The sequence below is a fragment of the Mirounga angustirostris genome, unplaced genomic scaffold, assembly GCF_029215605.1.
Source record: "Mirounga angustirostris isolate CCGP_5_RB_7025 unplaced genomic scaffold, mMirAng1.0.hap1 SCAF_12, whole genome shotgun sequence".
NCBI lineage: Eukaryota > Metazoa > Chordata > Mammalia > Carnivora > Phocidae > Mirounga > Mirounga angustirostris.
Genome location: NW_026991720.1, coordinates 6,473,401 through 6,497,965, shown reverse-complemented (window position 1 = coordinate 6,497,965; position 24,565 = coordinate 6,473,401). Strand labels below are relative to the sequence as shown.

At 48.9% G+C, this 24,565-nt stretch overlaps 2 protein-coding genes across 4 annotated transcripts; one reads left to right on the top strand and one right to left on the bottom strand.

Moving 5' to 3' along the window:
• Positions 1-643: 643 nt before the first annotated feature.
• LOC123835181 (GTPase IMAP family member 6) lies at positions 644-5,503 on the bottom strand. The gene is made up of 3 exons (XM_045864067.3): positions 5,219-5,503; positions 4,021-4,105; positions 644-1,547 (listed from the first exon to the last, which is right to left on the bottom strand). The coding sequence occupies exons 1-3, from the start codon at positions 5,390-5,392 to the stop codon at positions 790-792; spliced, it is 1,017 nt and encodes a 338-aa protein (XP_045720023.1). The 5' UTR covers positions 5,393-5,503; the 3' UTR covers positions 644-789.
• Positions 5,504-13,969: 8,466 nt separating this feature from the next.
• LOC123835180 (GTPase IMAP family member 2) lies at positions 13,970-23,398 on the top strand. Of its 3 annotated transcripts, none has more exons than XM_045864065.3 (3): positions 13,970-14,089; positions 21,191-21,226; positions 22,076-23,398. In XM_045864065.3, the coding sequence occupies exons 2-3, from the start codon at positions 21,199-21,201 to the stop codon at positions 23,062-23,064; spliced, it is 1,017 nt and encodes a 338-aa protein (XP_045720021.1). In that variant the 5' UTR covers positions 13,970-14,089; positions 21,191-21,198; the 3' UTR covers positions 23,065-23,398. The 3 variants fall into 3 exon arrangements, with proteins under 3 accessions (XP_045720021.1, XP_045720020.1, XP_045720019.1); XM_045864064.3 differs by lacking the exon at positions 13,970-14,089 and adding an exon at positions 19,673-19,864; XM_045864063.3 differs by lacking the exon at positions 13,970-14,089 and adding an exon at positions 19,674-20,061.
• The last annotated feature ends 1,167 nt before the right edge of the window (positions 23,399-24,565 follow it).

Here is a 24,565-nt window from a genome sequence, read left to right as displayed (position 1 = left end):
GTGGTGCCTTGAGACACTTTTCTGAATCTCCCAGCAAAAGAAATGCTCTAGCTTTCTTAGGAGTCCATTGAGTCTGGGGAAGATGGGCGTCATGGCCTCCACACTGGGAGACTGTAGTCCATGGGCCTCTGATTGTAGAGAATCTCCAACCAGAGGACAAGTGTCCAGACAGACCTGAGGCCGTGTCCTCTGCTTTCTGATTGTCCTCCAGCACTGTCTCCCCCACCTCCAGTTCCCAGCTCTCCCAGAAGAAGGTAGCTGGAGGCCCTCGGTCACCCAGCTCCAAGAAAGGAAAAGAGGAGCATACTGGGAGGCATTTTGCCCCGGTCTGCTCCTATTCTCTTTCCATCAGTTGGTCAGACTCCCCAGAAGCCCCTAGAACCTCAAAGAAGCTGAGGGGCCCCTGAGGCGCCTCCATGTCCTTAGGCAGTCAGGTGGCCAGAGCCAGACCCCCATCCTGCCCTCTTCCCCAATCGCAGGTGGCTTCTGAGGGACCCGGTCTGTAGGAGCAGCCCTCCAGAAGGACACCCCCGTGTTGCAGAGGTCCCCCCCCAACCCCCAGCAGGCAGGCTACTCCCGGCCGCGTTTAAGTCATCCAACTGCTTCCTTTGCGGGCTCCCTGGAAGGGCTGATGAGGGCCCCGGGGTGCGAGCGGGAACTGGGGAACGCACCCGCCTCTCGGCGCACCCGACACCCCCCAGGAGCCTGGGATGGCCAGTGAGCCCCGGGGATGGAGAGAGCAGGCCACGGGCTGGCAGCGGGCTCCAGGGGCCGCGGGCCAGCGGAAGCTCAGATGGGCGCGCTCTTCAGCAGATGTCTGTGCGCCTTCTCGAATTCCTTCTGCGACCGGCACAGTCCCTCGAGCAGGGGCTCCCGGAGGGGCGCCCCGTCGGAGCCCTGCCCGCGGCTGATGCGCGTCTCCCGGCAGGCCGGGTAGCTGTAGGGGCGGCCCTCGTTCTCCCACAGGACGCCGTCCACCATCCGCAGCAGCTCCCGCAGCTGCGCCTCCTGCCGGCCGCCGGCCGCCGCGTTGTCGAAGGCGCAGTGGCGCCGCGCGCACAGCGCGTCCAGCCGGGCCAGGTGCTGGTTGTCGGTGGCCCGCACGTACTCCTCCAGCGAGCCGCCGTCCAGGTCCTCCTTGCGCGTGAACACCAGCACCGTGTGCGCCAGGACGGCCACCCCGAAGGCCTCCTGCAGGCGCCGCACGGCCTGCCGGTCCTCGTCGGTGAAGCGGCCCAGCTGCGTCACCAGGAGCACGGCGTGCGGCCCGGGCGCCGAGAAGGCCACCGCCTCGCAGATGGCCCTTGCCGCCGCCTCCGGCCCGGCCCGCGGGGACAGGATGTCGGGGGTGTCGATCACCTCGAGCTCCCGCCCGGCCCAGGCGCGGCTGCCCCGCTGGAGGGTCAGGGTCACCGGTTGAGCGCTGAGTTTAGACTCGAACTCTCTGCGGCCCAGGATGCTGTTTCCGGTGGCGCTTTTCCCGCTGCCCGTTTTGCCCACCAGGAGCAGCCTCAGGGGCCGCGGGCTCCGTGGGTCCTCCCCCAGGCCTAGAAGCACCGAGACAAAGCACAGGGGGCTGGGGTTAGAGCCGTGCCCGGGGCGGGTGGGAGCGCCGAAGACCCGGCTCTGCACCCGAGCCCGGCGGGGGCTCACGGTCTGCCTTGCCTTTCGGGGGGTTGCTTTTGGAATTGTGGCAAAGGCACAATATACCAAATATCTGCTATGACATAAAAGTTATCACTGTACTCATTTTGAGGCGTGCAGCTCAGTGGCGCTCAGGGCATTCACAGTGTTGTGCAATCATGTCCACCGCGCATCTCAAGAATGTGTTCGTCATCCCAAGTTGGAATTGTGTTTGCTTTTCTGGGTCTGGCTGATTTCGCTTAGCCTAGTGTTTCCCAGTTCATCCATGTTGTAGCCCGGGTCAGAATTTCCTTCCTTTTGAAGGCTGAATAATACCCCCACTGTAGGGCGAGAGCCCTTTCTGTTGATTCACAGCCATACATGAACATTTGGGTTGCTTCCGCCCTTTGCTGCTGTGAATGGTGCGGCCATGAACATTAGAGGACAAATGTCTCTGAGTCCCTGCTCTCCATTGTGTTGGGTATCTACCCAGAAGGGAGATGGCCGGGTGGGGAGGTTTTCGAACCCCTTCCCAGGGCCGTCTCTTCGCACCCAGGTGGGAGTTAGCCCAGCATGAATATGGGACCCTGAGCTTTGCTGAATATCCCTGATTGCAGATCCTTCTCAGTAAGAGAAGGAAGAGAAAACGTATGTGGCCTCTGTGTCTCTGTCTTCCCTCCGAGGCAACTGACCGCATCACCTTCTTCAGCTTTTCCCACTGGGAAGGTTGGGAGTGGGGGACACCTCAGCCAGAGCCCAGGCTCCAAGCGCAGAGGCATGCTGGCTCACATTCTTAGGCAACAACCTGAAGGTTTGGGCTGGACATTCTCACCCCACAGAATATCAGAACCATGAGCAGAGAGAAAAGACCGGGAGATGCCCACTTAATACGGAGAAGCCCAGTGTCAGGATTCCCAGACACACCTGGGCCCGAGGGACAGGAGGGGGGTTCCTTTCGGGCCTCTCAGATCCCAGACCCAGAGCACACGGAGCAATGCCAAGTCATAGCTGGTTTCCAGGTCTGTTCCCCACTGAAGTGACTGAGGTGTCTCCGTGTCAGAGCCCTCGGCCTCCTGAAGGCAGGATGGGCCCCGTCTTCCTCGGACCCTCCTGAGCAACGACATGCTTTTCTGCTGTTGCCCCGCTGCCTATCCGGACGGAGTGGCTTTGGCTCCCTCCGGCTGCCCCCAGTGGGCTTGAAGGCAACGGGGGTGAGTGGGTGGGAGCTTCCAGGGAGCACGGAGAGTGGAAGGTTCCTCCGTGCCCTCCTAGCCAGTGCAAAGCCGGACAGCGACAGCAATCCTGTCGGGCAAGCCTGGAGCCCGAGCACACCGCTGGCCTTGAAACCTATCACTTGAGCTCTGGGGAGGATTTTGCAAGTAACAGTTAACCTTGATTGCTGCATGAAAAGGTCAATCAGGTGCCAGTGCTTCTACTGGCAGCTTTCTTTTTTTTTTTTAAAGATTTTATTTATTTATTTATTTATTAGAGAGAGAGAGCATGAGAGCGGGGAGGGTCAGAGGGAGAAGCAGACTCCCCGCCGAGCAGGGCGCCCGATGCGGGACTCGATCCCGAGACTCCAGGATCACGACCTGAGCTGAAGGCAGTCGCTTAACCAACTGAGCCACCCAGGCGCCCCTACAGGCAGATTTCTTATGTGGTTTATTAAAAAGGCTCTCTCCCGGTGCCTCAGGCCATTGGGGTTCATAGAGTAAAAAAAAAAAAAAAAAAACCGTTTGTGTTAAAATACACAATGAATCACAAATAATTTCTGCTGGCCAGGAAAATGGATGGATTTCCAGCATTCCCAGATTCCGTCTTCCCAGGTTAGATGGCAATGTTGAGCCCTCGGAGGTTGCGCGCCTGACCCTGATGCAATAGCTTTTGGGGGGACAGGACCCCGTGAGAAGGCCAAGCCCGGTTCTGAGGCAGCGGTCGGCCGAGGACACCTGCTTGTCCCCGTGGTGCTCTGCAGCCCATACGACCCCAAGAGCTCTCACGTGGGCTCCGGCCAAGCACCGGCACAGGGTCTGTTGGCTTCAGAGCCTCAGGCCCGGGTGAGCCGTTTGGTCACACTGAGCATCGGCACATCCCTCCTGGGGACGAAAGCCCAGAACGCACGGACCCTTTTCCTCGGGCCTGGCACAGAGAGTTAGTAAAGGGGGCAACGAGCACTGTGTCTCCCCTTCCTTGCGCCTGCTCCGCCTCTCAGGGACCTTTCCCTCTTACTTGGCTGCAGTAGAGAAGGGCCCCAACCCAGAGGCCCCCGGACGGCGGCCCAGGTGGGCACATCTCTGGCCAGGGTGAGCCCTGCTGCCTGTCCCAGTGCACCACCCGCTCCCCGAACATCCCCATCCACACCCCGCTCACGTTCATTTCTGCTAGAAAGTAGTTTACCTCCTAAAACGTCTCGTCTAGGATCCTGACACAGCGCTCCTGCAGGATTGTCCTCGAGAATACGTTCGAGTTCCTCTTCCTCTGGCTAGAGAAGATCGTAATATGTCTTAGTAGGCTTTCAACAGAGTTTTAAGAGGCACCTGACTTTTGCCTTTCTCTTGCCAGAAGCATTGGTTTGAGGGGGAGCAGCCTGAATGAGGAGAGGGGGAGGGGGTCTGGGGGGACCCCACTTCCTTTGCTCTCCTCTCTCCCCACTCCCACCACTGTGGTCTCTACTGTCACTCTAAGAGACTTCATGGAGAAAGGTGAGTGGCCCTGCCGGCTCAGGAGTCAGTGGCATTTGGATAGACAGGGACCTGGAGCTGTTCTGTGAGGACGGAAAGGAGCAGAGAGCAGAGGCAGGTCTGATCCTGGGTCCTGAGAGCGGTGGAAAGATGTGGAGGGCACGGGCAGGAAGTTGTGGCGGGGAGCTGGCCTGGCGTGGCGGGGGGAGTCCCAGGAGTCTTGGGCCAAAAAGAGCAGTCCAGGCCTGACCTGTGGGGAAGGCTCGGCAGTGAGGATTGCGGAGGGCAAGAGGTGGGTGGCCGGGTTCTGCGGTGAGGACGACAGGGAAGGGGTCTTCGGGGTGGGGGGCAGGGTCCCCCTGAGAGCCGGGGGACCTCAGTGCTCCTCTCCAACCGCCATCATTACGATGGCCACACTGCCTGGGGCCCTAGTGTTCCCGTAAGTGTGAGTGCGGGGCCTGAGCTAAACGTCCCTGAGATTTCCTCCCCTGTGAGATTCCAACACACTTTATGACATTTTCTAGAGCAACTCCTAGTCCTCCTTGCAAAGTAGGGCCATGTCCCTCCAACCAGGAACGCAACACACACCCACACTCACAAACATACAAACCCACACTCACATATACACACAAACACAACACACACCCACACTCACATATACACACAAACACAATACTCACCCATACACTAACAAACATAACACACACCCACACACTTACAAACACAACACAATCCCACACCCACTAACATACACAGTCACAAACACAACACACATCCACACAGTCACAAACATACAGACTCACAAACATACACTCAAAGCATTACCACACATGTACTCACAAATATATAAACACACACAAACACACACGCAGCACCCAGGCACACAGACACGCTCCCCTCACACTCGGACTTACCACTCTGTCAGCTGTTGGGCAAGAGGAATGGCGATGTTTTCTGTCTCCTGGGGCCATGTGCTCTTGTGAATTCTTTGTTTTTCCTTTTGGGGCCGACACATCGTAGGCTTCTGCGGACCATGAGTGGAGGAGGTAGAGGAAAGTGTCCACCGCGTAGGAACAGAGAAAGGACATGGCTTCTATTTTTCAGCAACCTGGGATGAGAAAGCTCAGCTCCAGAACTGCCCTGAAAGAGCAGCTGTGGGCTGTGGGGGGAACAGGAAGTGAATGGGAACACGCAGGCCAGGCCCTCCTCAGTCAGAAGACGTGCCGTTTGCATTTTGTCTGCAGTTTTGGTAGTGTGAACGGGAAGAACAAGAACACCGGTGTTGTTATTATTTTGATCCTGTACGAGGACAACTAGATCTCAGAGGCTTAGGGAGAAGCAACAGATGCTCCAGGAAATTTGTGCCAGGGGAATGATTTTTCACGGATCTCCCTTTTGTGTGAGTTCCCGCTTCCTACAGATAACCCATGGCTTCACCATCGTGGCAGATGCCTGTCGTCTCTTCCTCCCTCCTTAATTCCAACTTCCTTTAAGTATTTTCTCTCAGGACAAGGGCTGGAACGGAAGCACCAGCCCTTCCCGGGCCCTGAGTCGCCCGTCCTCAGATGGGGGCTGCCCCACCAGCTCCCCTGGGCCTCCCGCCCCTGGCACTGGGGGCCTTGGGACTTGTCAGCAGCACGGCAGTGGAGCCGATCCCTTAGAATAAATCATGTAGCCAATTCTTTATAATAAATCTCTTTATGTACGTGTATACACACACACACACACACACACACGTCTGACAATTCCAAACTCTGAGTCCTATCTGAGTCTGGTTTGGTCTGTGTCCAGACTATACTTCTTGCTTCTTAGCATGCCGTGTGCTGACGTGCCAGGCTGGATGCGATCTACGGGATATTAGGAAGTGAGGTCACTAGGGCTATAGCACGAGGTGGTGTGTTCATCTGTCTAGGAGTCGGGCTGCGTTTCTGTTTGCTGTAGCTGTAGGTGCAGAGTTTTCGGTTTCCTCCGGCACTCTAGTCTCATTTCACTGCTGTCTGTGGGTTTCCCTAAGAAGCCCTTCTTAAATAGAGTTTGTGCTGTGCCGTTCTTTTGGCTTTAATTCACTGTTTTTACACCAAAGCCCTGTCGATGTGGTGGCAGGAATGGGTGGGGGGAGCATGATCTTGAAATTAAATCGCCCTCTCTTAGTGGGTCCGTGATGGGCTGTGATCATCCCAATTTATTTACCTTTTCCTCCGCTGTGCCTGCTTTGAGTGAATCAGGTGATCTGATCACTTTCCACCTTTTTCTCCCCATTTGATTCCAGCCTCTCTCTTCTTCCCTCTTCTCTGGCCTTGATGGACTTCCTTTACTTACATCATGCTTCATCCCACCTTTTTTCTCTGGAGCTGCTGTGAAGAACTGGAACCAAAATGTTTCTCCGGGAAGGTGTTCTATTATAAAAAGATTTTGATAAGCATTTTGGAGGTTTAATGGAGATTTGGAGGTTTAATGTTCACTATTAACACTATTTTCAATGTTTAGAGGAAATATACACGAAGACCATAAAAGACAAATAAATTGCATGTATAAAAAACATAAGGTGGATATAAAATTATCATTATTTGTGTTATGATTTCATATCTGGAAAAATCAAGAGAATAAACCAAGGGGCATTTGGGTGGCTCAGTCAGTTGAGCATCCAACTCTTGACATCGAGCCAAGTCATGATCTCAGGGTCCTGGGATCGAGGCTCACATTGGGATCCCTGCACATGCTGGAGTTGGCTTGAGATTTTCTCTCTCCCTCTCCCTCTGCCACTCCCCCTGCTCTCTCTCTCTCACACACACACACTCTCTCTCTCTCTCAAATAACTAAATAAATCTTTAAAAAATAATAAACCAATAAGGTCTCATACAATAAGAGAACTTAATAAATTGATGAATGCAAAATCAAATACAAACCATAAGAATTGACTAACAAAGAGTAGCCAATTAGAGATAACGTTTGATTTAAAAAATAACAAAAAGTAAGATGCCTAAGAATAGACTTGACAACAGTGCAAACCTTCTGTATAAAGGAAACTTCTGAAGCTATAGAGCAAATAGAACTCTCGCATGATGTTCGGTGAAAAATATAAATTGGTAGAACCCCTTTGGAAAAATCTGTAGTACCCAGGAAACCTGAACATTACACAGAGTCAGTACTGAGCTATCCTCCCCGGAGGCACACACCCAGCAGACATTGTGCCTCTTTTCCAGGCAAGGGAATGCCTGTGGTATTTAGAGTGGTGGCACTCAGAAGAGCAAACCACTGGAAAAAATGTTAGTGCCCACCAAGGGGTAAGTGTTCTCACAAAGAAAGAAAGAAGGAAACATGGTAACTGTGTGAGGAGGTGGATAGGTTAATTAGCGTGATTGGGGTGAATATTTCACAATGTCCGCCTACATCAAATCATCAAGTTGTGTACCTTAAATAGATATAATTTTTATTTGCCAGTTTATTTTATTTGTCGAAGTTATACCTCAGTAAAGCTGGAAAATAAAATAAAGTAAAATGCAGGGGCGCCTGGGTGGCTCAGTCGTTAAGCATCTGCCTTCAGCTCAGGTCATGATCCCAGGGTCCTGGGATCGAGCCCCGCATCGGGCTCCCTGCTCCGCGGGAAGCCTGCTTCTCCCTCTCCTACTCCCCCTGCTTGTGTTCCCTCTCTTGCTGTGTCTCTCTCTGTCAAATAAATAAATAAAATCTTTAGAAAAAAAAATAAAGTAAAATGCAATCCCTATCAAAATACCATGAACTTTTTTCACAGAGCTGGAACAAAAAATCCTAAAAATTTATGGAACCACAAAAGACCCCAAATAGCTAAAAGAATGTTGAAAAAGAAAACCAAAGCTGGTGGCATCACAATTCCGGACTTCACGCTCTATTACAAAGCTGTCATCATCAAGACAGTATGGTATTGGCACAAAAACAGACACATAGATCAATGGGACAGAAGAGAAAACCCAGAAATGGACCCTCAACTCTATAGCCAACTAATCTTAGACAAAGCAGGAAAGAAGACAGTCTCTTCAACAAATGGTATTGGGACAATTGGACAGCCACATGCAGAAGAATGAAACTGGGCCATTTTCATACACTATGCATGAAAATAGGCTCAAAATGGATGAAAGACCTAAATGTAAGACAGGAATCCATCAAAATCCTAGAGGAGAACACAGGCAGTAAACTCCTTGACCACAGCCGCAGCAACTTCTTGCTAGACATGTCTCCAAAGGCAAGGAAAACAAAGCAAAAATGAACTATTGGGACTTCATCAGGATAAAAAGCTTTTGTACAGCAAAGGAAACAGTCAACAAAATCAAAAGACAACCAACAGAATGGGACAAGATATTTGCAAATGACCTATCAGATAAAGGGCTAGTATCCAAAATCTATAAAGATCTTATCAAACTCAACACCCAAAGAACAAATAATCCAGTCAAGAAATGGGCAGAAGACATGAACAGACATTTCTCCAAAGAAGACAACAAATGGCCAACAGACATGAAAAAGGGCTCAACATCACTCGGCATCGGGGAAATACAAATCAAAACCACAATGAAATACCACCTCACACCAGTCAGAATGGCTAAAATTAACAAGACAGGAAACAACAGATGTTGGCGAGGATGCAGAGAAAGGGGGACCCTCTTACACTGTTGGTGGGAGTGCAAGCTGGTGCAACTACTCTGGAAAACAGTATGGAGGTTCCTCAAGAAGTTAAAAATAGAGCTACCCTAGGACCCAGCAATTGCACTACTGGGTATTTACCCCAAAGATACAAATGGAGTGAAACCAAGGGGCACCTGCACCCCAATATTTATAGCAGCAGTGTCCACAATAGCCAAACTATGATCCACAGATCAATGGCTAAAGAAGATGTGGTATATACATATATCGGCCACCAAAAAATGAAATATTGTCATTTGCAATGACATTGATGGAACTAGAGGGTATTATGCTAAGTGAAATAATCAAGCAGAGAAAGACAATTATCATATGATCTTACTCACATGTGCAATTTAAGAAACAAGACAGAGGATCATAGGGGAAGAGAGGAAAAAATAAAACAAGACGAAATCAGAGAGTGAGACAAGCTATAAGAGACTCTTAATCATAGGAAACAAACTGAAGGTTGCTGGAGGGGAGGTGGGTGGGGGGATGGGGTAACTGGGTGATGGACATTAAGGAGGGCACGTGATGTGATGAGCACTGGTATTATACAGGACTGATGAATCGCTGACCTCTACCTCTGAAACTAAAAATACATTATATGTTAAGGAATTGAATTTAAATAAAAACAATTTAAAAATAAGGTAAAATAGCTGAAAAATGTTTGTAAAATGAAAACGCAAAAACAACATAGCTACATTGTTGGATTAATTATACAGATTACATATTCATTCATAAATTATAAATTATACATGTATTATAAATTAAGTTATATTCACACAATAGAATACTAATAGCAGTGAGAAGACACAATTTATTGCTACACATGGATAAATCTCAAACATAATGGTAAGCAAAAAACAAAAACAGAAAGCAGATACAAAAGAATGCATAGTACATAATTCCATTTATATAAAGTACAAGAATGGCTAAAATCAATCTATGCTATTAGATGTTCAGTTAGAGATCACCCTGGAGAGCATTACGGGCACCTCTGGGATTTTCTTTCTTTATCCGAGTGCTGGTTACACCTTATCTTACGATAGAGCCCAAGGGACCTAGTATTGTTCTTAAATATTGGAGTATTTTTAAAATAATGGCATCAAATTTATCTCCCTTTTTCTGTGCAGCTTGGGATGATAAGACTAACTCAAGCTTCTATTTTTCATATGTTCTCTTAATTCTCTGGAGGAAGAACTATTATTCTAAGTAATACTTGCCCTGAGACATCCTAAGGCCAGGAAACAAAATGGCAAGCTAGAACCATGCACTAAAACCAGTTGGATATGGGGCGCCTCGGTGGCTCAGTAGGTTAAGTGTCTGCCTTTGGCTCGGTCATGATCCCAGGGTCCTGGGACCAGTGCCATGCTGGGCTCCCTGCTGAGCAGGGAGCCGGCTTCTCCCTCTCCTCCATGCTCTTGCTCTCTCTTGGTATCTCTGTCTCTCTCCCTCTCAAATAAAAAGACAAATAAAGAGAATCTTTAAAAAAGCTCGATAATCATTTTGAAAATTCTTAAATGATAGTTCTTCCCAAAATAAATTTTTGAAGATCAGACTGGAGGTGTTCTCATTGAAAAATTTCAGTAGAAAAGAAATTGGAGCTCTTAGTGGAGCTCAAACTCAATATGAACCAATGGTGCAAAAAAGCAGTCACCAAAAGCAGCCCCTTTAAGTCAGGCTCTATTGAAGGAAGTCCAGGGTCTCTGATTTGAACCGGCAACAGCTACAAGCTTATGATCAATTCCAGAGACTAGATTTGGGGGGTATTGCCAACGTGGACTGTTCAGAGTGGGGTAGCAAAGAATATGAAAGAAGCGCGTAAAATAATTACCGAAAATGAGGAAGGAACTGACTAAAAGTATCAAGACAAACATGCTTGGCAATTACACAGATGGGAAGAAGTTTACTGTCTGTTGATGTGCAAATGCAGGAGACAGACAAATGGGCACGTATTTCGGGGTTTCTTCACCACAAAGGAAAATCTAACCCAGGTGTTGAAAAATACAAGAGGGACCCCCCAAGGGGAGGAGACTAGAGTTGGAACAGAGACCTTGTACTGCTGGGTACCACCATGAGCGTTTCTGTAGGAGAGCAAGGGGAACCACTGCTAATGGACTTGGCCTGCTCCCTAGTTGATGATTCTGGCTCCGGTCTACAGGCGTGCCGTTTATGCGGGACAGGAGAGCCAGCTTTTTAAACCTCCCCCCTCTATCCTCAAAAGCATCTCCTCTATGAATCTGCTCCGGTGCTTCGGTTTCCAGCTCTTAACAATCACTCATTTGGGGTTTTATTAATTAGGACTGCAGAGAAGCACTGGTTCGCACACGGGAAGTTGCTTAGGGCCCCCCTGAGACGTGGTTGTGGGGCAGGGGGCCGGTCTGCGCGCAGCCAGCAAGGGCGGGGATGGGGGGCGCCCCAGTGGCCGGGAGGCTGGTGGCAGCCCCTCCGGGTAATCTGGACGTGTAGAGCCAAGGGTTGAATACTGAGGCGTCGGGTGGGGAAAACTGTGCAGGAGAGCACCGCCTGACATTTAGGGATTGCCTTTTCTGGTCTTCCACTGGCATTTGCCAGTTTTGCTCCCATTTTCCATGTTTGCCTCCTTTTGCGTTGCGTCATTTCATGAAGATCCAATGGGACCCGGAAAGGGCAATTGCACACCGTGAAGCGGGAACAGGAACGGAAACAAACACACGGCAAGGACACGGTTATGTCCCTCACTTCCAGCGGGCCCTCATCCCCCAGGAGCTTGGCTGACGCAGTCACCCCAGTGCTTATCACCGAGTGGTTGAGGGTGCCCTTGGGCTGGCGTCGGCTCACCTGCTCAGTGTGCTTGCTCACACCCCAGGCTCCCTTCACTGGAGCCCACAGCTTGGGCTCAGGCTGGAAGGCAGAGTAAGGGCAGGAAAACTTGTGCCCACTGAGTGGCCGCTTGTTTGCTCACAAGAGAGTCAAAAGTGCTCGTTGCCTCTTCTGCATGAGGCCCTGGTGTGGGTTTGAGACTGAGGGGAAAACGCTCCTGCTTCACCCTCGCCAGCCCAGCCAGGGGGTTCAGAGCGGTCTCTGCGGGGCCATCCCTCCTGGTCCCTGCCCACCCCTCTAACCTGTTCCCAGCGCCAACCCCCATACGGGGTTGGGGTCATGGGTCCAACGTTCCAGCTCTGTCCTGTGAGGCGAGCACGACGTTATGGGACAGGGAAGACCAACTGTGGAGGAGGTGAGGGAGGAAGGGACGGTGAGAAGACACCAGGAGTGTTGAGGCACAAACGGGTGAATTTACAGCAACCAGCAAATGTTCTCATCATTCGAAACGTTTCTGGGAAATGGGCCGACATCGAGTGTATACCACAGACTTCCTGGAGATGCACAAGAAGAAAAACCCCATCATCTTGTTTAAGTAGAACACACAAGACCGGCTTGGCCATTCTCTGGGAGAAACCAAACAAACCAGCCACACAAACAGAGCTTCATTTGGCTGATTTTGCAAGACTACTTGACGTGGGTCAGTTCTTGCTTCTGCTTCTGGAAATCACAAGCAAAACCTAAAACTCTCGCCCAGAATAGTACCAGGGAACGAGTTGCCAAGTCCCTACCATTTCAGAAAACTCTCGTATTAGAAGCCGCCACAGGGAAGAACACCCAGCTCTGCGGTCTCCCAGTACCAGGGGCTTTAGAACCACACACCCTCGGTCCGCGTTCGGTGTGACTGCTCCTGGTTTGCAATCTGTCTTCTTGGTGCGTGCACCATAGACTTGTACTAAGTCCCACTGCTGCGATTCACTGGGTTTCCTTCTGTGATTTCTGAACTTTGGCGATATCTAATAAAGGGCTACACACTTGGGTGAGTGAGTGATGGAGAACATGTGTAAAGACACGACGTTACGTTGCAAAGAGGAGACCCCACGTTTTGGGGACATTGCGCAGACCCAGCCATGAGCCTGGGCTTTTCCCCACTGTGCATGCTCTCCCGCCGGCCGTGCCCCCGCCACTGAGGCTGGGGAGTAGGGCAGAACTCAGGGCTCTGAAGGGCACCGTCTGCTTGTGGTGAGCTGAGAAAGGGTCTGAGAATATTAGGAACTATTCTGTGCACACCTCGCCTCCTTGACTGTCTTGTGCCAAGAGGTGGATAGAGCTGACTTAATTTACCCTTAAATGTCTCCCACTCAACACTTCTCCGATGACCCTAGAAGTCAAAACCCCAGGACCAGCGGGCCAGTGGGCTTTCACCGGTGTTGCCCTGACAGGACGCGTTCTTCCAAACCTCCCAGTTTTGTCACTGTCCCTCCCCTGATCTGGTCACTACCTATGGTATCCCATTAGGGATCACTAGTCACAGGCACGTGCCACCGGGCTCCCTGCGAATCCGGTCAGCCCTGAAGGGGCTTGGTGGGCTGAGTCATGCCCACTGGGTAAGCCCGAAGTAGCAGACGACTCTAATGCCGTCGTAGGAAAAGGCCTTCGATCAATGCCACAGCCCTCATTTTAACCATAAAACGCATGAAGGGAGCCTCAGAGCCTCTGTGAGTCCGGCCCACCGCCACAAAACACATGCAGCCTAATGCCTATAACCTGCACCTCCTGTTCCTCAAACCCGTGTTCTTTCCACTCTGCTTGTGTATCAACGCAAGGCACATACGCCTAGGTGACAATGGGAAAGTGCCATGCGGGAAAACCAGCGCCTCTGTGCTGAGGAAGAGTCCTCTCGTCACTACGTGATCACAATCGGGACCATGGCGCCACTCAGAGAAGGTAGGCCCTAATGTATCGATGGGAAGGGGCAGAGCTGATTGTAGAGGAAGGCTAGAAAAAAGTCCCATTGTGTTCATGCAGTAGAACACAGATCTGGGAGTTCATACACTCCCCTTTGTTAACATCTGTACAGATCTCTTGTTAGAAATTCCAATTCCTGTCATCGTGTGAAAATGTCTCATGCCCAGTGAGTCACGCTCAGAGGAAATGGGGACCCTGCAACCACCTCCCACCACCCTAGCCGAACGGTCTGCCTGAATCCTGAAACTTCCTCTGACTCTTGGGGAGGAAATCATTGCTTAGTCTCCAGATCAAATTACCTTCTGAAGCAAGTTCCTCCACAGAGGTGCTCAACTCAGAAAGGATAACACCTAAAAGTAGAGGTTGGCAATGGGCAGGGGGGCTGTGTGTGTGTGGGGGGGGGTTGTATTTTGGTTGTGGCTGTATCTGAGAAGCAGCTTGGGCAGAGTCTAGAGTGGCCTTTCCAGAAGAGCCCAAGCTTCTGTCAGCTGTTTGTGAGCATCAGGACCCATCAGTTCTGGAATCTGTTCAGGACTGCAAGCCAGGACTGAGGGGAACAGTGTTCTAGCAGGGCGGGATACTTTAGATTCCCCGGCATAGGCCCCTCCTGGTATTGGGACCAACACTGCCAAAGGGACATTGTGCAAGAAAGAGAGAAATGCAGTGAGGTGGGACAGAGAGGCACAGAGAAGAGTGGAGGATACAGGATTTGGGGAGTAAGAGAGAGGAGAGAAGGGACAGAAAAGGGGGAGTTTATGTAGATAGAAGGAAGTTCCCTCTTGTCCTGGTTTCACTTCTTTAGTTTAATCTGCGTGTACAAAGTCAAGATTATGCCGTTCAGATTTAGCATGTGTCTGTTGCTCAAGAAACCATCATCACTGTAGACCCTATCGCTGTAGCTCAAGGACCAGAGATCACTGGAGGATGTGTTTTGGCTATACGTGGTTGCTGATGAACTCTGGGCAGCTAAAAATATTGGTGGGGGTGGGGGTGGTGTTTGGGGGCAAGGAGGGAGAGGGCAAGTTAGAAATAGACCAAATAGACCAAATAGACCAATGTCTACCATTTCGGTGGGTAACAATCAGACTGGGGATCTGGTCACGAGTTAGACCTGCAGAGCTCATGCCTTCTAAGACGCTGCCCTTCTGAGGGCCCTGGGCCACAGACCACACCAAATGCATCTTCTGGCTGCTATCTGAGCATGTGAATCTTCAGCTCTGCTTGAATGCCTTTGACCTTCTCAGTCTCTTCCCTGGGTGTTGTTTTGTTTACCTACCCACTATCCCGGGTAAATTCTTTCCTCCTTGGAGAGGAACGATAGCTCTAGGGTGGTGGGCTGCCGACAGGTGTTTGGACAGAGTTTCAGTCACTTGTGATCACACCAGGTGAGATGGGTCTCTGCTCCCTCAGAGGACAGAGCTTGCCTCAGGAGCACCTTTGCGCTTGTGGTTTTCTTGCACTAAACCACAAAGTTATTTTTCAGTCTTGGCAAAAACACCCAGAAAGCAGGTTCTTTTCAAGATACAGTTGAACTCCGCAAGAACAAGAAGTAAACATGAAAAGCTTTTATACAGAAATGTTGGTGAGGAAATGAAGGCAGGCAGGGTCCGGAGCACAGGGGAAGGTGTCAGGAGATAGATGGGGGCCAAGACTCAGAGTGCTCACCTCCGAGGTCACGGCCAGGGCTCCTCTCCAGCTAGCTTTAACCGCACCTGTTCTGTTTCTGTGCACTAAGGCGGGGGGAGGGGGAGGGAGGCAGAGGACGTGATGCAGGACTCCAGTGAGGTTACCCAAAAGCAGATCATGTCAAGCACAATGAGGGACAGGGCTTTCGAATCCATTCTTCACACAGCCCACCGTACATCTGACTGTGACATGACCCCAAGGCAATCCTGCCGCGATTTTCCACTTTTCGTAAGAGAACTTTCAGGATCCAAACTCGATGACAAGTCCCCATACGGATGGTCTATCTCCAAACTCCCGCCTCACTTCCACACAATCAGACTTCCTGCCTCTGGGTAGACATCCTGGCTTCCTTGGAATGAATACCCAAGAGAGCTCCACGCTTTGACTTGCCTCAAAATACGCTGTTTCTTTTTCCTTCAATCCCTCCAGCTTCTACTCACTCTTCAACTTCAGCTCATACGATGTTACTTCTAAGAAGTTTTTCCCGATTACCTCCCTCCCATCAGTGTAGCTTATCCCCCAGCGCGCCCTACGCTCTCCTTAAGAACACTCACCACGCTGAAGTTTCTGTTCGGTGTCAGGCTTGCCTAAGAAAGGATGTCGTGATGGTGGAAGGGTGGTGATGGTAAAAAATCTTGTTTTCTTCAAAGATAGAATCAGAATTCCTCTGGAGCGGAATTCTCTGTTCAGAGAAACAACATGGCTATTACGTTTGGAGGGAAGAGGGGAGCCTGAAACCAGATACAGCTGGAACCCGGGCAATGGGGCAATCAGAGAGAGAGGAGCTACTCTCTTCTAGAGATGGATAAGATCACTATGAAGCAATGCAAAATCCTAATGTAGCAATTAACAAATAGAATCCAGCAATACCTTAACTGCTAGGCAAAGAAGGATCAATATCAGGAAATACTTTGGTATAACTTGATGGATTATAAAGCTATGAGGCCACATAATCTGATAATCCGTTTAGCTGTTGAAAGGTAAGTTGTTAAAATTCAACATCTCATAATCGGTTATGTTTTTAGCATAGTAGAATTTTCCATCTGAACCTCGAAGCATCTTGCTCAATGAGAATCACTGAAGTATTGCCACAAAAGTTAGGAACAGCATAAGGAGGCCTCCTGTCACTGTGATCATTTGACATTCTTCTAGATACTAGCCACGATAAAAGTGAACCATAATTGGAAGTTTAAAAGAAAAAAGCCAAGAAGAAGAGGAAAAATGATCATTTGGGGCCCCAGAAAGAACTCTAACAAACCAAGATCAAAATGATTAGCGTGGGCAACAAATATATAAGACAGATGTCAATAAAGAAAAAGACGGTTCCTATACATATGAAAGATATTCACCCACACTCATGTGGAGTAATGCATGAAAATCACTAAGATACAGTTTTTCAGTGATCAGATAGGCAGATACAATCATGAGGAAGGATATGCGGAAACTAATACAATGTTGGTGTAAGTAATTTGATGAACATTTTACTGTGGGCAATCCAGTAGTATCTATCAAAATTACAAATACGTGTACCAAGAGTCTAGCAGTGCTACTTCTAGGAATCTATTCGGGTGACCCAACTTTCTCCTGCTGTACAGCAAACCACTCCACACTCAGTGGCATAAAACAGTTTTATGACGTTCATGATGTCATGTGCTAGGAATTCAGGCAGAGAAGGAGAGTATGACTTGTTTCTCCTACATGGCAGACCGGGGCTTTAGTTGCGGTGGCTGAAATGGCTGCAGGTAGCTGGGACACAGCTAGATGAGAGCCACATGGCTGTGGCTTCCTGGTTGTCAGCTGTGTGTGCCTAGTTCTTCTCCATGTTGCACGTGCTGGGGCTGGAACATCCAAGATGGCTTCTCCACTCCTTCACCAAGGGGACAGCACTCTTCTCCTGGTTGTTTGGATTACTAGTTCCTCACAGTGAAGTCAAGTCAGGAATTTAAAGGGAGTATTGGTCAGCTTTAATCCCTGAGAGAGTAGGGAGTTTGAAGAGCGGCCACAGTGGCTGTTCAGAGGGGTTGAGATGGTGTGGGGGTGAACTGGTGAAGGAGAGAGTGGAAGGACCCATGCCTCAGGCTTGCCCGTGTCCCATTCCAAGGAACTGGGAACTGTCTTCACATCATGGTACTTGATGCTCCAGAAGGGGATGATGGTGATCCATCCTCTGAGACTATAAACAAAGCGATGGAATAAAATTCAAAATGGACGTCTCTGCGCTCCCTCACTTGGCAGGATATGGCTCTCGGTGATGTGACACTGCTGGGAATCGAATCATTTAGTGGAATGCTCCTGTTGATGTCTTTTGTGTGGAGTTATTCTCAGAAAATGTACTGTAAACCCTAAGGAGCGATTGTGGAAGGAGCTGAAAAGTCAGCCGCGCTCCTGTTCTCGGGCTATTGAACGCAATGGCCCGGTAGGAGCAGGATCCCACGATCCCCAGGGGCAGGGCATAGGTTAGGAGCCATGAAAGAATGTGACCCTCAGTCCCCCTTCCGCACCTGGGGATTGCTAGCCCAAACGTCCCCCTCCTCCCTTATCCCATGACTTGCCTCCGTGTGTGTGGGCGCCTAGGGGAGGATGCAAGCCTGCCTTAGGCCTTCGAGATAGTTGCCATCCCTTGGTACTCCTTTCCCATGCCTCTGTCCTTGCTTTTCTGATAAAAAAATAAAGTAAAAGCTATGTGCAGAATTTAGCTGCCCCTGCTCTCCCTTGCAAAGGCAGCCCTGCAGGGCCGTTCAGATTGATGTCTGAGAACTTTATTTCGGTGCGTGACGACACTCTTGTAGGACTTAAAAGGTCTTTAAAAACTTTTAATTTAAAACTTTAGTTATTAATTCTTATGATTATACTGTGAGATTGGCCCTTTTTACAACTATGGGTGTCAATTTTATCGAATTCCTTGGTGGCAGGTCTTATGCTTTGTTAAGCTAACAGTTCTCCACACTTTTCAATGGACAAGTCACTAAATCTAACCTCTTCCAAAAGATCCAATTTGGTATTTTGTTTGTTTATCAAAGTTTGTCTGTTGTGTTGTGTCTCTCCTTTGCTTTGGTTTGCACTTATCTCTTCCATGAAACGTTGGAAGTCAGCAACAAACCTCAGGTGTGGATTGTTCTACACACTACCCCAGCCTTTGCTAGTTCATGTCACACCCTCTCAGTGCACTTCTTTATATGTGTGGTGAGGATGCGTCAGATCTGCTGTCTCAACAACTTTAATTATACCTACAGTTAGTTGCCATGCTGTGGGTTAGATCCCCAGAACTTAGTCAGCTTATAATTGAAGGCTTTTACCTTTTGGCCAGCAACTCCCCATCTCCCCCAATCCTTAGCCCCTGGTAATCACCGTGATAACTCCCTGTTTCTATGAGTTCCATTTCTTGTTAGGTTCCACTTCGTATTAGGTTGCACGTATAAGTGAGATTATACGGTATTTGTCTTTCGCTGTCCGATTTTTCTTAACTTGGCATAATGACCTGAGGTTTATCCATGTTGTTGCAAATGGCAGGATTTCCTTCTTTCTCGTGTCTGAACAATTTTCCATTGTATACACCTATCACATCTTCTTTATCCATTCATCCATTGACAAACAGAGATTGTTTCCATAACTCGGCTATTGTGAATAATGCAATAATTCAATACAAATAATAGTTTGTAGCAAGGTAGTGATGTTCACCCAAGTCCCGTGGCTCCCCTGCATTTCCCAGCCTCCCTTAGAGTGAGCTCAGAGCTCAGTGGATTATTCCTCATCAGTGGGTTGGGAGAGAAAGCCACATGTGGTCACTAGGAATCTGGGATGAAGGCAACATAAACTCCATATTTTCTCTCTCCCTGTTGTGCTGACTGTCACATAAATAAGCAGAAAGAGCATTTGAACGATTTCGACTTTAACTCTTTGGGTTGTTCTTCCGGAAAGTGGACACTCCCGATTATTACTGTAGACACTACTAGATCATTACTCCCCAGAGGTGTGTTCCCTGAAATGACAGAGCTGGTTAGGAAAGAAAAGCAGGGGGACTATGGGAGCCATCGGGAGTTATTTCAAAATCCTTTCAAGTTAACTCCCAGTTAACTCCCAGTAACTGTTAACTCCCAGTCTGACTCAAGAAATGGGCTTCTCACAGGTTCCCCTTTCTACATACCTTTTCCCTCTGCACAGTGCCCCGCTAGAGGTGTCCCCCCAACCCCCAGACCCATGCACTTGCCCCCCACCCCCCGCAATGATACTTGCCTTTAGAACAGTCACTGCCACCAGTGAGAATGAGGCTTAACTCCTGGGCGGGCTTTGCATTTGGGCAAACTTGTGACCCGCACGACACAGCCCGGGGCAGGAAGAGATCAAATCTACCAGCTACCCTGACGTGCCTGCCTTCCTCCCCTGTCCAGCTGAAATCATTCCAACACTGCTTTTTCACTACTGGCAAGAAAACGGGGTCCACACGATAGCAAGTAACTACTGATTAAATCTTCCCATTTTAACACAGGCATACGGAGGGGCTCTTTTGCAGCAGGGAAGCTCTGCAGACATTAAGGAGAGGAAGAAGACAGGCTGGGCTTTTGTTTTATTTTCTCTTTCTCTTTGAGCTGAGCTGGCAAGTCTCAGGTTTGAATGGGAGTCATCTGGGTTTCTTTGGACAGTCAATCAGGTAAGCCCACATTCATGAAAAGTTCCACAGTGTTGATTTCTAATTCCCAGGCTATGCTTGGGGAAAAAAAAATCTTTTTTAGAACAAATTTTCCCTGTTTTAAGGGAAGCGATTTAGAGTGGCTGCCTTTGGCTGAAGTACAGCCGGTTTACAAGACCGTAAACTTTGTACAGTTTTCGTTTACACGTTACTGGCAAACAGAGCTTCCTTAGCACGAAGCCAATAAAGAGTGCTAACTGGGAAGAATGTGGGCATTCACATGTGTTCGTGAGTCTTCTGTGCCTTGTCGCTTTGGTATACGCTGCCAGACTTAAGCAAGAGAGAAAAACCATCTGATGAAAATGAACGGATGTTTCTCACTGCACAGGGAAAGGGAATGGGTCCCAAGGCTTCTTCAAGCTGGCTGTTGAGGATTGAGGAAAATTCAAGTAATTGATGGATTGAATGAAATGTATTTCAGGCTTCAAGGATAGTGTACTTAATTCACTGAGTCTCTCACAAGAATTTCAAATGAAGGACGAGGTTTGGAGAGAGGCAAGAGCACGGGAGAGGAGGGAGCAAGGTGGGGAAAGCAGGAGAGAAGGAAAGAGAAGACTGAACCTCGCATCAGGGAAGGCCAACAAGAAAGGAAGGCGAGAGAAGGAATGGGTGAGGCCAGGGAGAGCAAGAGAGGGGCTGGGGGGCCACGGGAGGAAGGAAGAAGGACACAGAGAAGAGGTGGGCATGGAGACCAGGAGGAGGAGGGGCGGACAAACGAAACCTACTTCTTCTCCACTCACTGACTCACTGGGTGACTCTGGGCAAATGACTATGTCCCTGTAAGACAGGATAATTCTCTCCCCCATCAGCTATGTGTAAACAAATGAGGCGTGGGTGTGACAGTGCTGTAGGAATACAAGGGTCTTTCCTGATGCAGAACTAAAACAATTATCTAAATATATGATATCTATAATATATCTATATTCCCTGAAATTGCAGAGCTGGATAGGAAAGAAAAGCAGGGGCCACGGAAGCCATGAGAGAGTTATTTCAAAATCCCTTAAGGGTTAATGACTGTTAACTCCCAGTCTGGCTCGGGAATATATATACATTATATATATAATTGGTCTCTGGTTTCTCTGTGCCTCAGGAACAACAATGGACCGACACGAATGCGGTCACTCTGGTAAGTGACTTCTTGTGTGTGTGATTATTTTACCAATTTCTGTGCCAATTTTATATAAAAATCATGCAACCTTCTCTAAGCAAAGTATAAGCTATCAGATAGTTCCTCAGAGAGAATAATTTTACTTTGCTTATTCCAGTATTTCCCCAGTCCAGGCTTTTCACTGGTGGTCAAGACCACAGCCCAGCCCAGCGAGGTCAGAAGAGCCATCTCTGGCCTTAGAACAGAGTCAAGTTACTTAAGCCACCTGGAGATCGAACCCACAGTCGTGGCTACTACACATCTCTGATCTTCAGAAAATTTGTCTTGTACACAGCCAGAACTGGGTGAATCAGGCAAGCCTTGCATGACTAGATATGTTTCTAAATCCACATCGTCCCCCAAGTATGTTTTTCTATGATCCAACATGGCAGCATCCTGCAGTCCTAGAGAAACTGAGTTTTTTTTTAAACATTTATTTATTGATTTCAGAGAGAGAGAGAGAATGAGCATGGGAAAGTGAGCGGGGTGAGGGGCAGAGGGAGAGGGAGAGACAGAATCCTTGAGCAGACTCCCCGCTGAGCACAGAACCCTACACGGGGCTCATTTTAAGGACCCTGAGATCATGACCTGAGCCAAAATCAAGAGCCGGCCACTCAAACAACTGAACCACCCAGGTGCCCTGAGAAACAGAGATGTTTTAAAAATCACTGTTGGCTTGATTTGATTTGATAATGGAGTTAGCCTCTATTTTATAAATCCAATGTATTGGGAGACTACCTTTGCTCATAATGTGGGAATATCTCTTATTGTTAAAAGTATTCCATTGGTGTAACCAGTAGTCATAACGTAGCAAACTCGCTCTCACAGGACCATATATGAAGAACCAACGTGCCAGAGGATCAGAGCTGAGAATCATTCTGGTGGGCAAAACAGGAACGGGCAAAAGTGCCACCGGGAACAGCATCCTTGGGAAGCAAGCATTTGGGTCGCAGCTGACTGCCCAGCCGTTCACTAAGACTTGCAGTGAAAGTCAGGGAAGCTGGGGAAAGAGAGAGATGGTCATTATCGACACACCGGATATGTTTTCTGGGGAGGACCACTCCGATTCCCTGTGCAAAGAGGTGCAGAGATGCTACTTACTCTCGGCACCAGGACCCCATGTGCTGCTCCTGGTGACCCAGCTGGGCCGATTCACCGCCCAGGACCAGCAGGCTGTGCAGAGGATGAAGGAGATCTTTGGAGAAGATGCCATGAGTCACACAATTGTCCTCTTCACCCACAAAGAAGACCTCGAGGGAGACTCCTTGACGGATTACATCCAGGACACAGATAACACAGCCCTCCGCAAGCTGGTGGCAGCATGTGGGGGGCGAGTGTGTGCCTTTAACAACTGTGCTACAGGGAGTGATCGGGATGGCCAAGCGAAGGAGCTAATGGACTTGATGGAAGGCCTGGTGTTGGAGAGAGGGGGTGGCCACTACACCAATGGGCTCTACAGCCTAGTAACAGCGTCAGGATGTGGACCTGTGTGCGAAGAGGAAAGGTTAAAGGATTTCAAAAGAGATCTTAGGAAGTACATGGAAAATCAGAGACGTTACTCCACCATGGCCAAAGCAAATTACCTGAAACAAGCCCTAATCAAGACACCAGCCTTTTATTTTTTATTTTTTATTCATTTCTTTCTCAAATTGCTAATTCTGTTATTTTGTGTATTGTACAGAATGTGCGTCTCGTTTTGCTGCTTTCTTTTGAGTGTATGCTGTTTGTTCTGTACCTTACTGTTAATGATAGCCAAAATATTGCTGATAAGTTGGAGAAAGATCACTGGGCTGGAAGGAAAGACTCCTAGATTATAGTTACAGGTCAGCAATTATTTATTCATGACCAGATACTGGGTGAATCCACGTGCCTCCCCTGGAAAACGCGGTGCCTGACATCAGTAAATGTTTGCGATTCTGTGAAGTGTTTAAATCTTAACATCACTCTCTTAATGAACCGAGTTATTTTAACAGTTACTGTCTGCCTTGAAATTTAATACGAAAAGCGTTTGAAAGCTGTAAGCATAAAATTCCTCATTTGCAAATCTCTAAAGCCAGTTTTATGTTTCTGGAAACTCCTTTTCTTCTTTATGATACTATTATTTCTACTGAATATAATAAAAACAACAATAAAACTTCTACTCGGTGTAAGAACATAGCAATAATAAATAAGCTGTCAAGTTCCTGAGATCCCATGTCTTTCACCTAGGCATAGTCCCGCCAGGGCCAAGGTCCCACAAAACCTTCCCCTGGGATGTGGCCCTCCCTGCGCTCTCCTCTCACTGAAGCCAAACAACCAGAGTTGCTTTTGTCTGTTTTCCCTGACCTCAGGCTGCCTTTCCCTGTCATTGGATTGTCTTCCCTGCTGTCTTTGCCCTCATGTCTCGTGGTCCCCCGAAGCCCGAGGGGGAGAGCCAACACAGAACAGAACCTCAGTCCATCCTCGTTCATTTGAGTTCAATCTGAGTTGAATAAATATTAGAAACAATCACATTGTGTGAAAGGAAATCGGTATTTCCTTTAGATGGTAGATGTTTGTTCTGCCTTATATTCCTGTCGAACAGACACTAACTCCTGTCATTCCTAACCCAGTCTGCAAAGACCATACACCCCGGTGCAAACACACCCACACACATTCAGGCATGTGATCAGAAGAACAGAATACAATGGCATAAAACTGTCCATCTACCTGCCAGGCGATGTCTCCCCGGGCAGGGCCATTCCCACTCTCCAGCAGCTTGAAGGCAGATGGGTTCCTTAGGGGCCATTGAGACCCTGCAGAAAGTCACCTTCCAAAGAGGAGTGTTTTCCCTGGTTCACACACTCACAGGGAAAGGTTACACTTTCCAACTCAAGGATAAATTAAAAAACATTGGAGAGGTTTGGAAATTTCTCTTTTATTTCAATTTCAAAAAGGGGCAGACAGTCTTGGGGGCCAACTGGTGAAATGATGTGAGGTGCAGAGTCATCTTCTGTCCCATGTGTCTCTGGGAGGGTCAGCTCCCTGGTCCAGGTCAAATGAGCCAGGTTAGCCCGTCTCGTCCGTCCTGACTGTGCCTCCCTGTCTCTCCAGCACCCCTACCCTCACGCACAAACTCAAGCTCCTCTCTGATACTGCTGTGTATTTCCAAATCTGCCCCCTCCCGTGCCCCCTGCCAGGCTGGCCTCACAGCCAGCCATTCTCAGCTGACTGATGACCTCAGCTTACTAATGAGATGCTTACAAAGGGACAATCCCGCCGCAACAGCTGAGCACAAATTGCAGAGAGAGGCCCACAGTCCTGCATGGAAGCCATGCAGACACTAACAGGAATGCCCAA

Bases quoted from the DNA above. Each gene is read 5' to 3' on its own strand.
- LOC123835181 (XM_045864067.3), bottom strand. From the start codon at position 5,392: ATGTCCTTTCTCTGTTCCTACGCGGTGGACACTTTCCTCTACCTCCTC. The intron at 4,106-5,218 runs GTAAGTCCGAGT...GATCTTCTCTAG, and splicing joins GCCCAACAGCTGACAGAGTG to CCAGAGGAAGAGGAACTCGA. The intron at 1,548-4,020 runs GTAAACTACTTT...CGGTGCTTCTAG, and splicing joins TAGACGAGACGTTTTAGGAG to GCCTGGGGGAGGACCCACGG.
- LOC123835180 (XM_045864063.3), top strand. From the start codon at position 20,025: ATGGGAGTCATCTGGGTTTCTTTGGACAGTCAATCAG. The intron at 20,062-21,190 runs GTAAGCCCACAT...TCTGTGCCTCAG, and splicing joins TTCTTTGGACAGTCAATCAG to GAACAACAATGGACCGACAC. The intron at 21,227-22,075 runs GTAAGTGACTTC...TCGCTCTCACAG, and splicing joins ACACGAATGCGGTCACTCTG to GACCATATATGAAGAACCAA.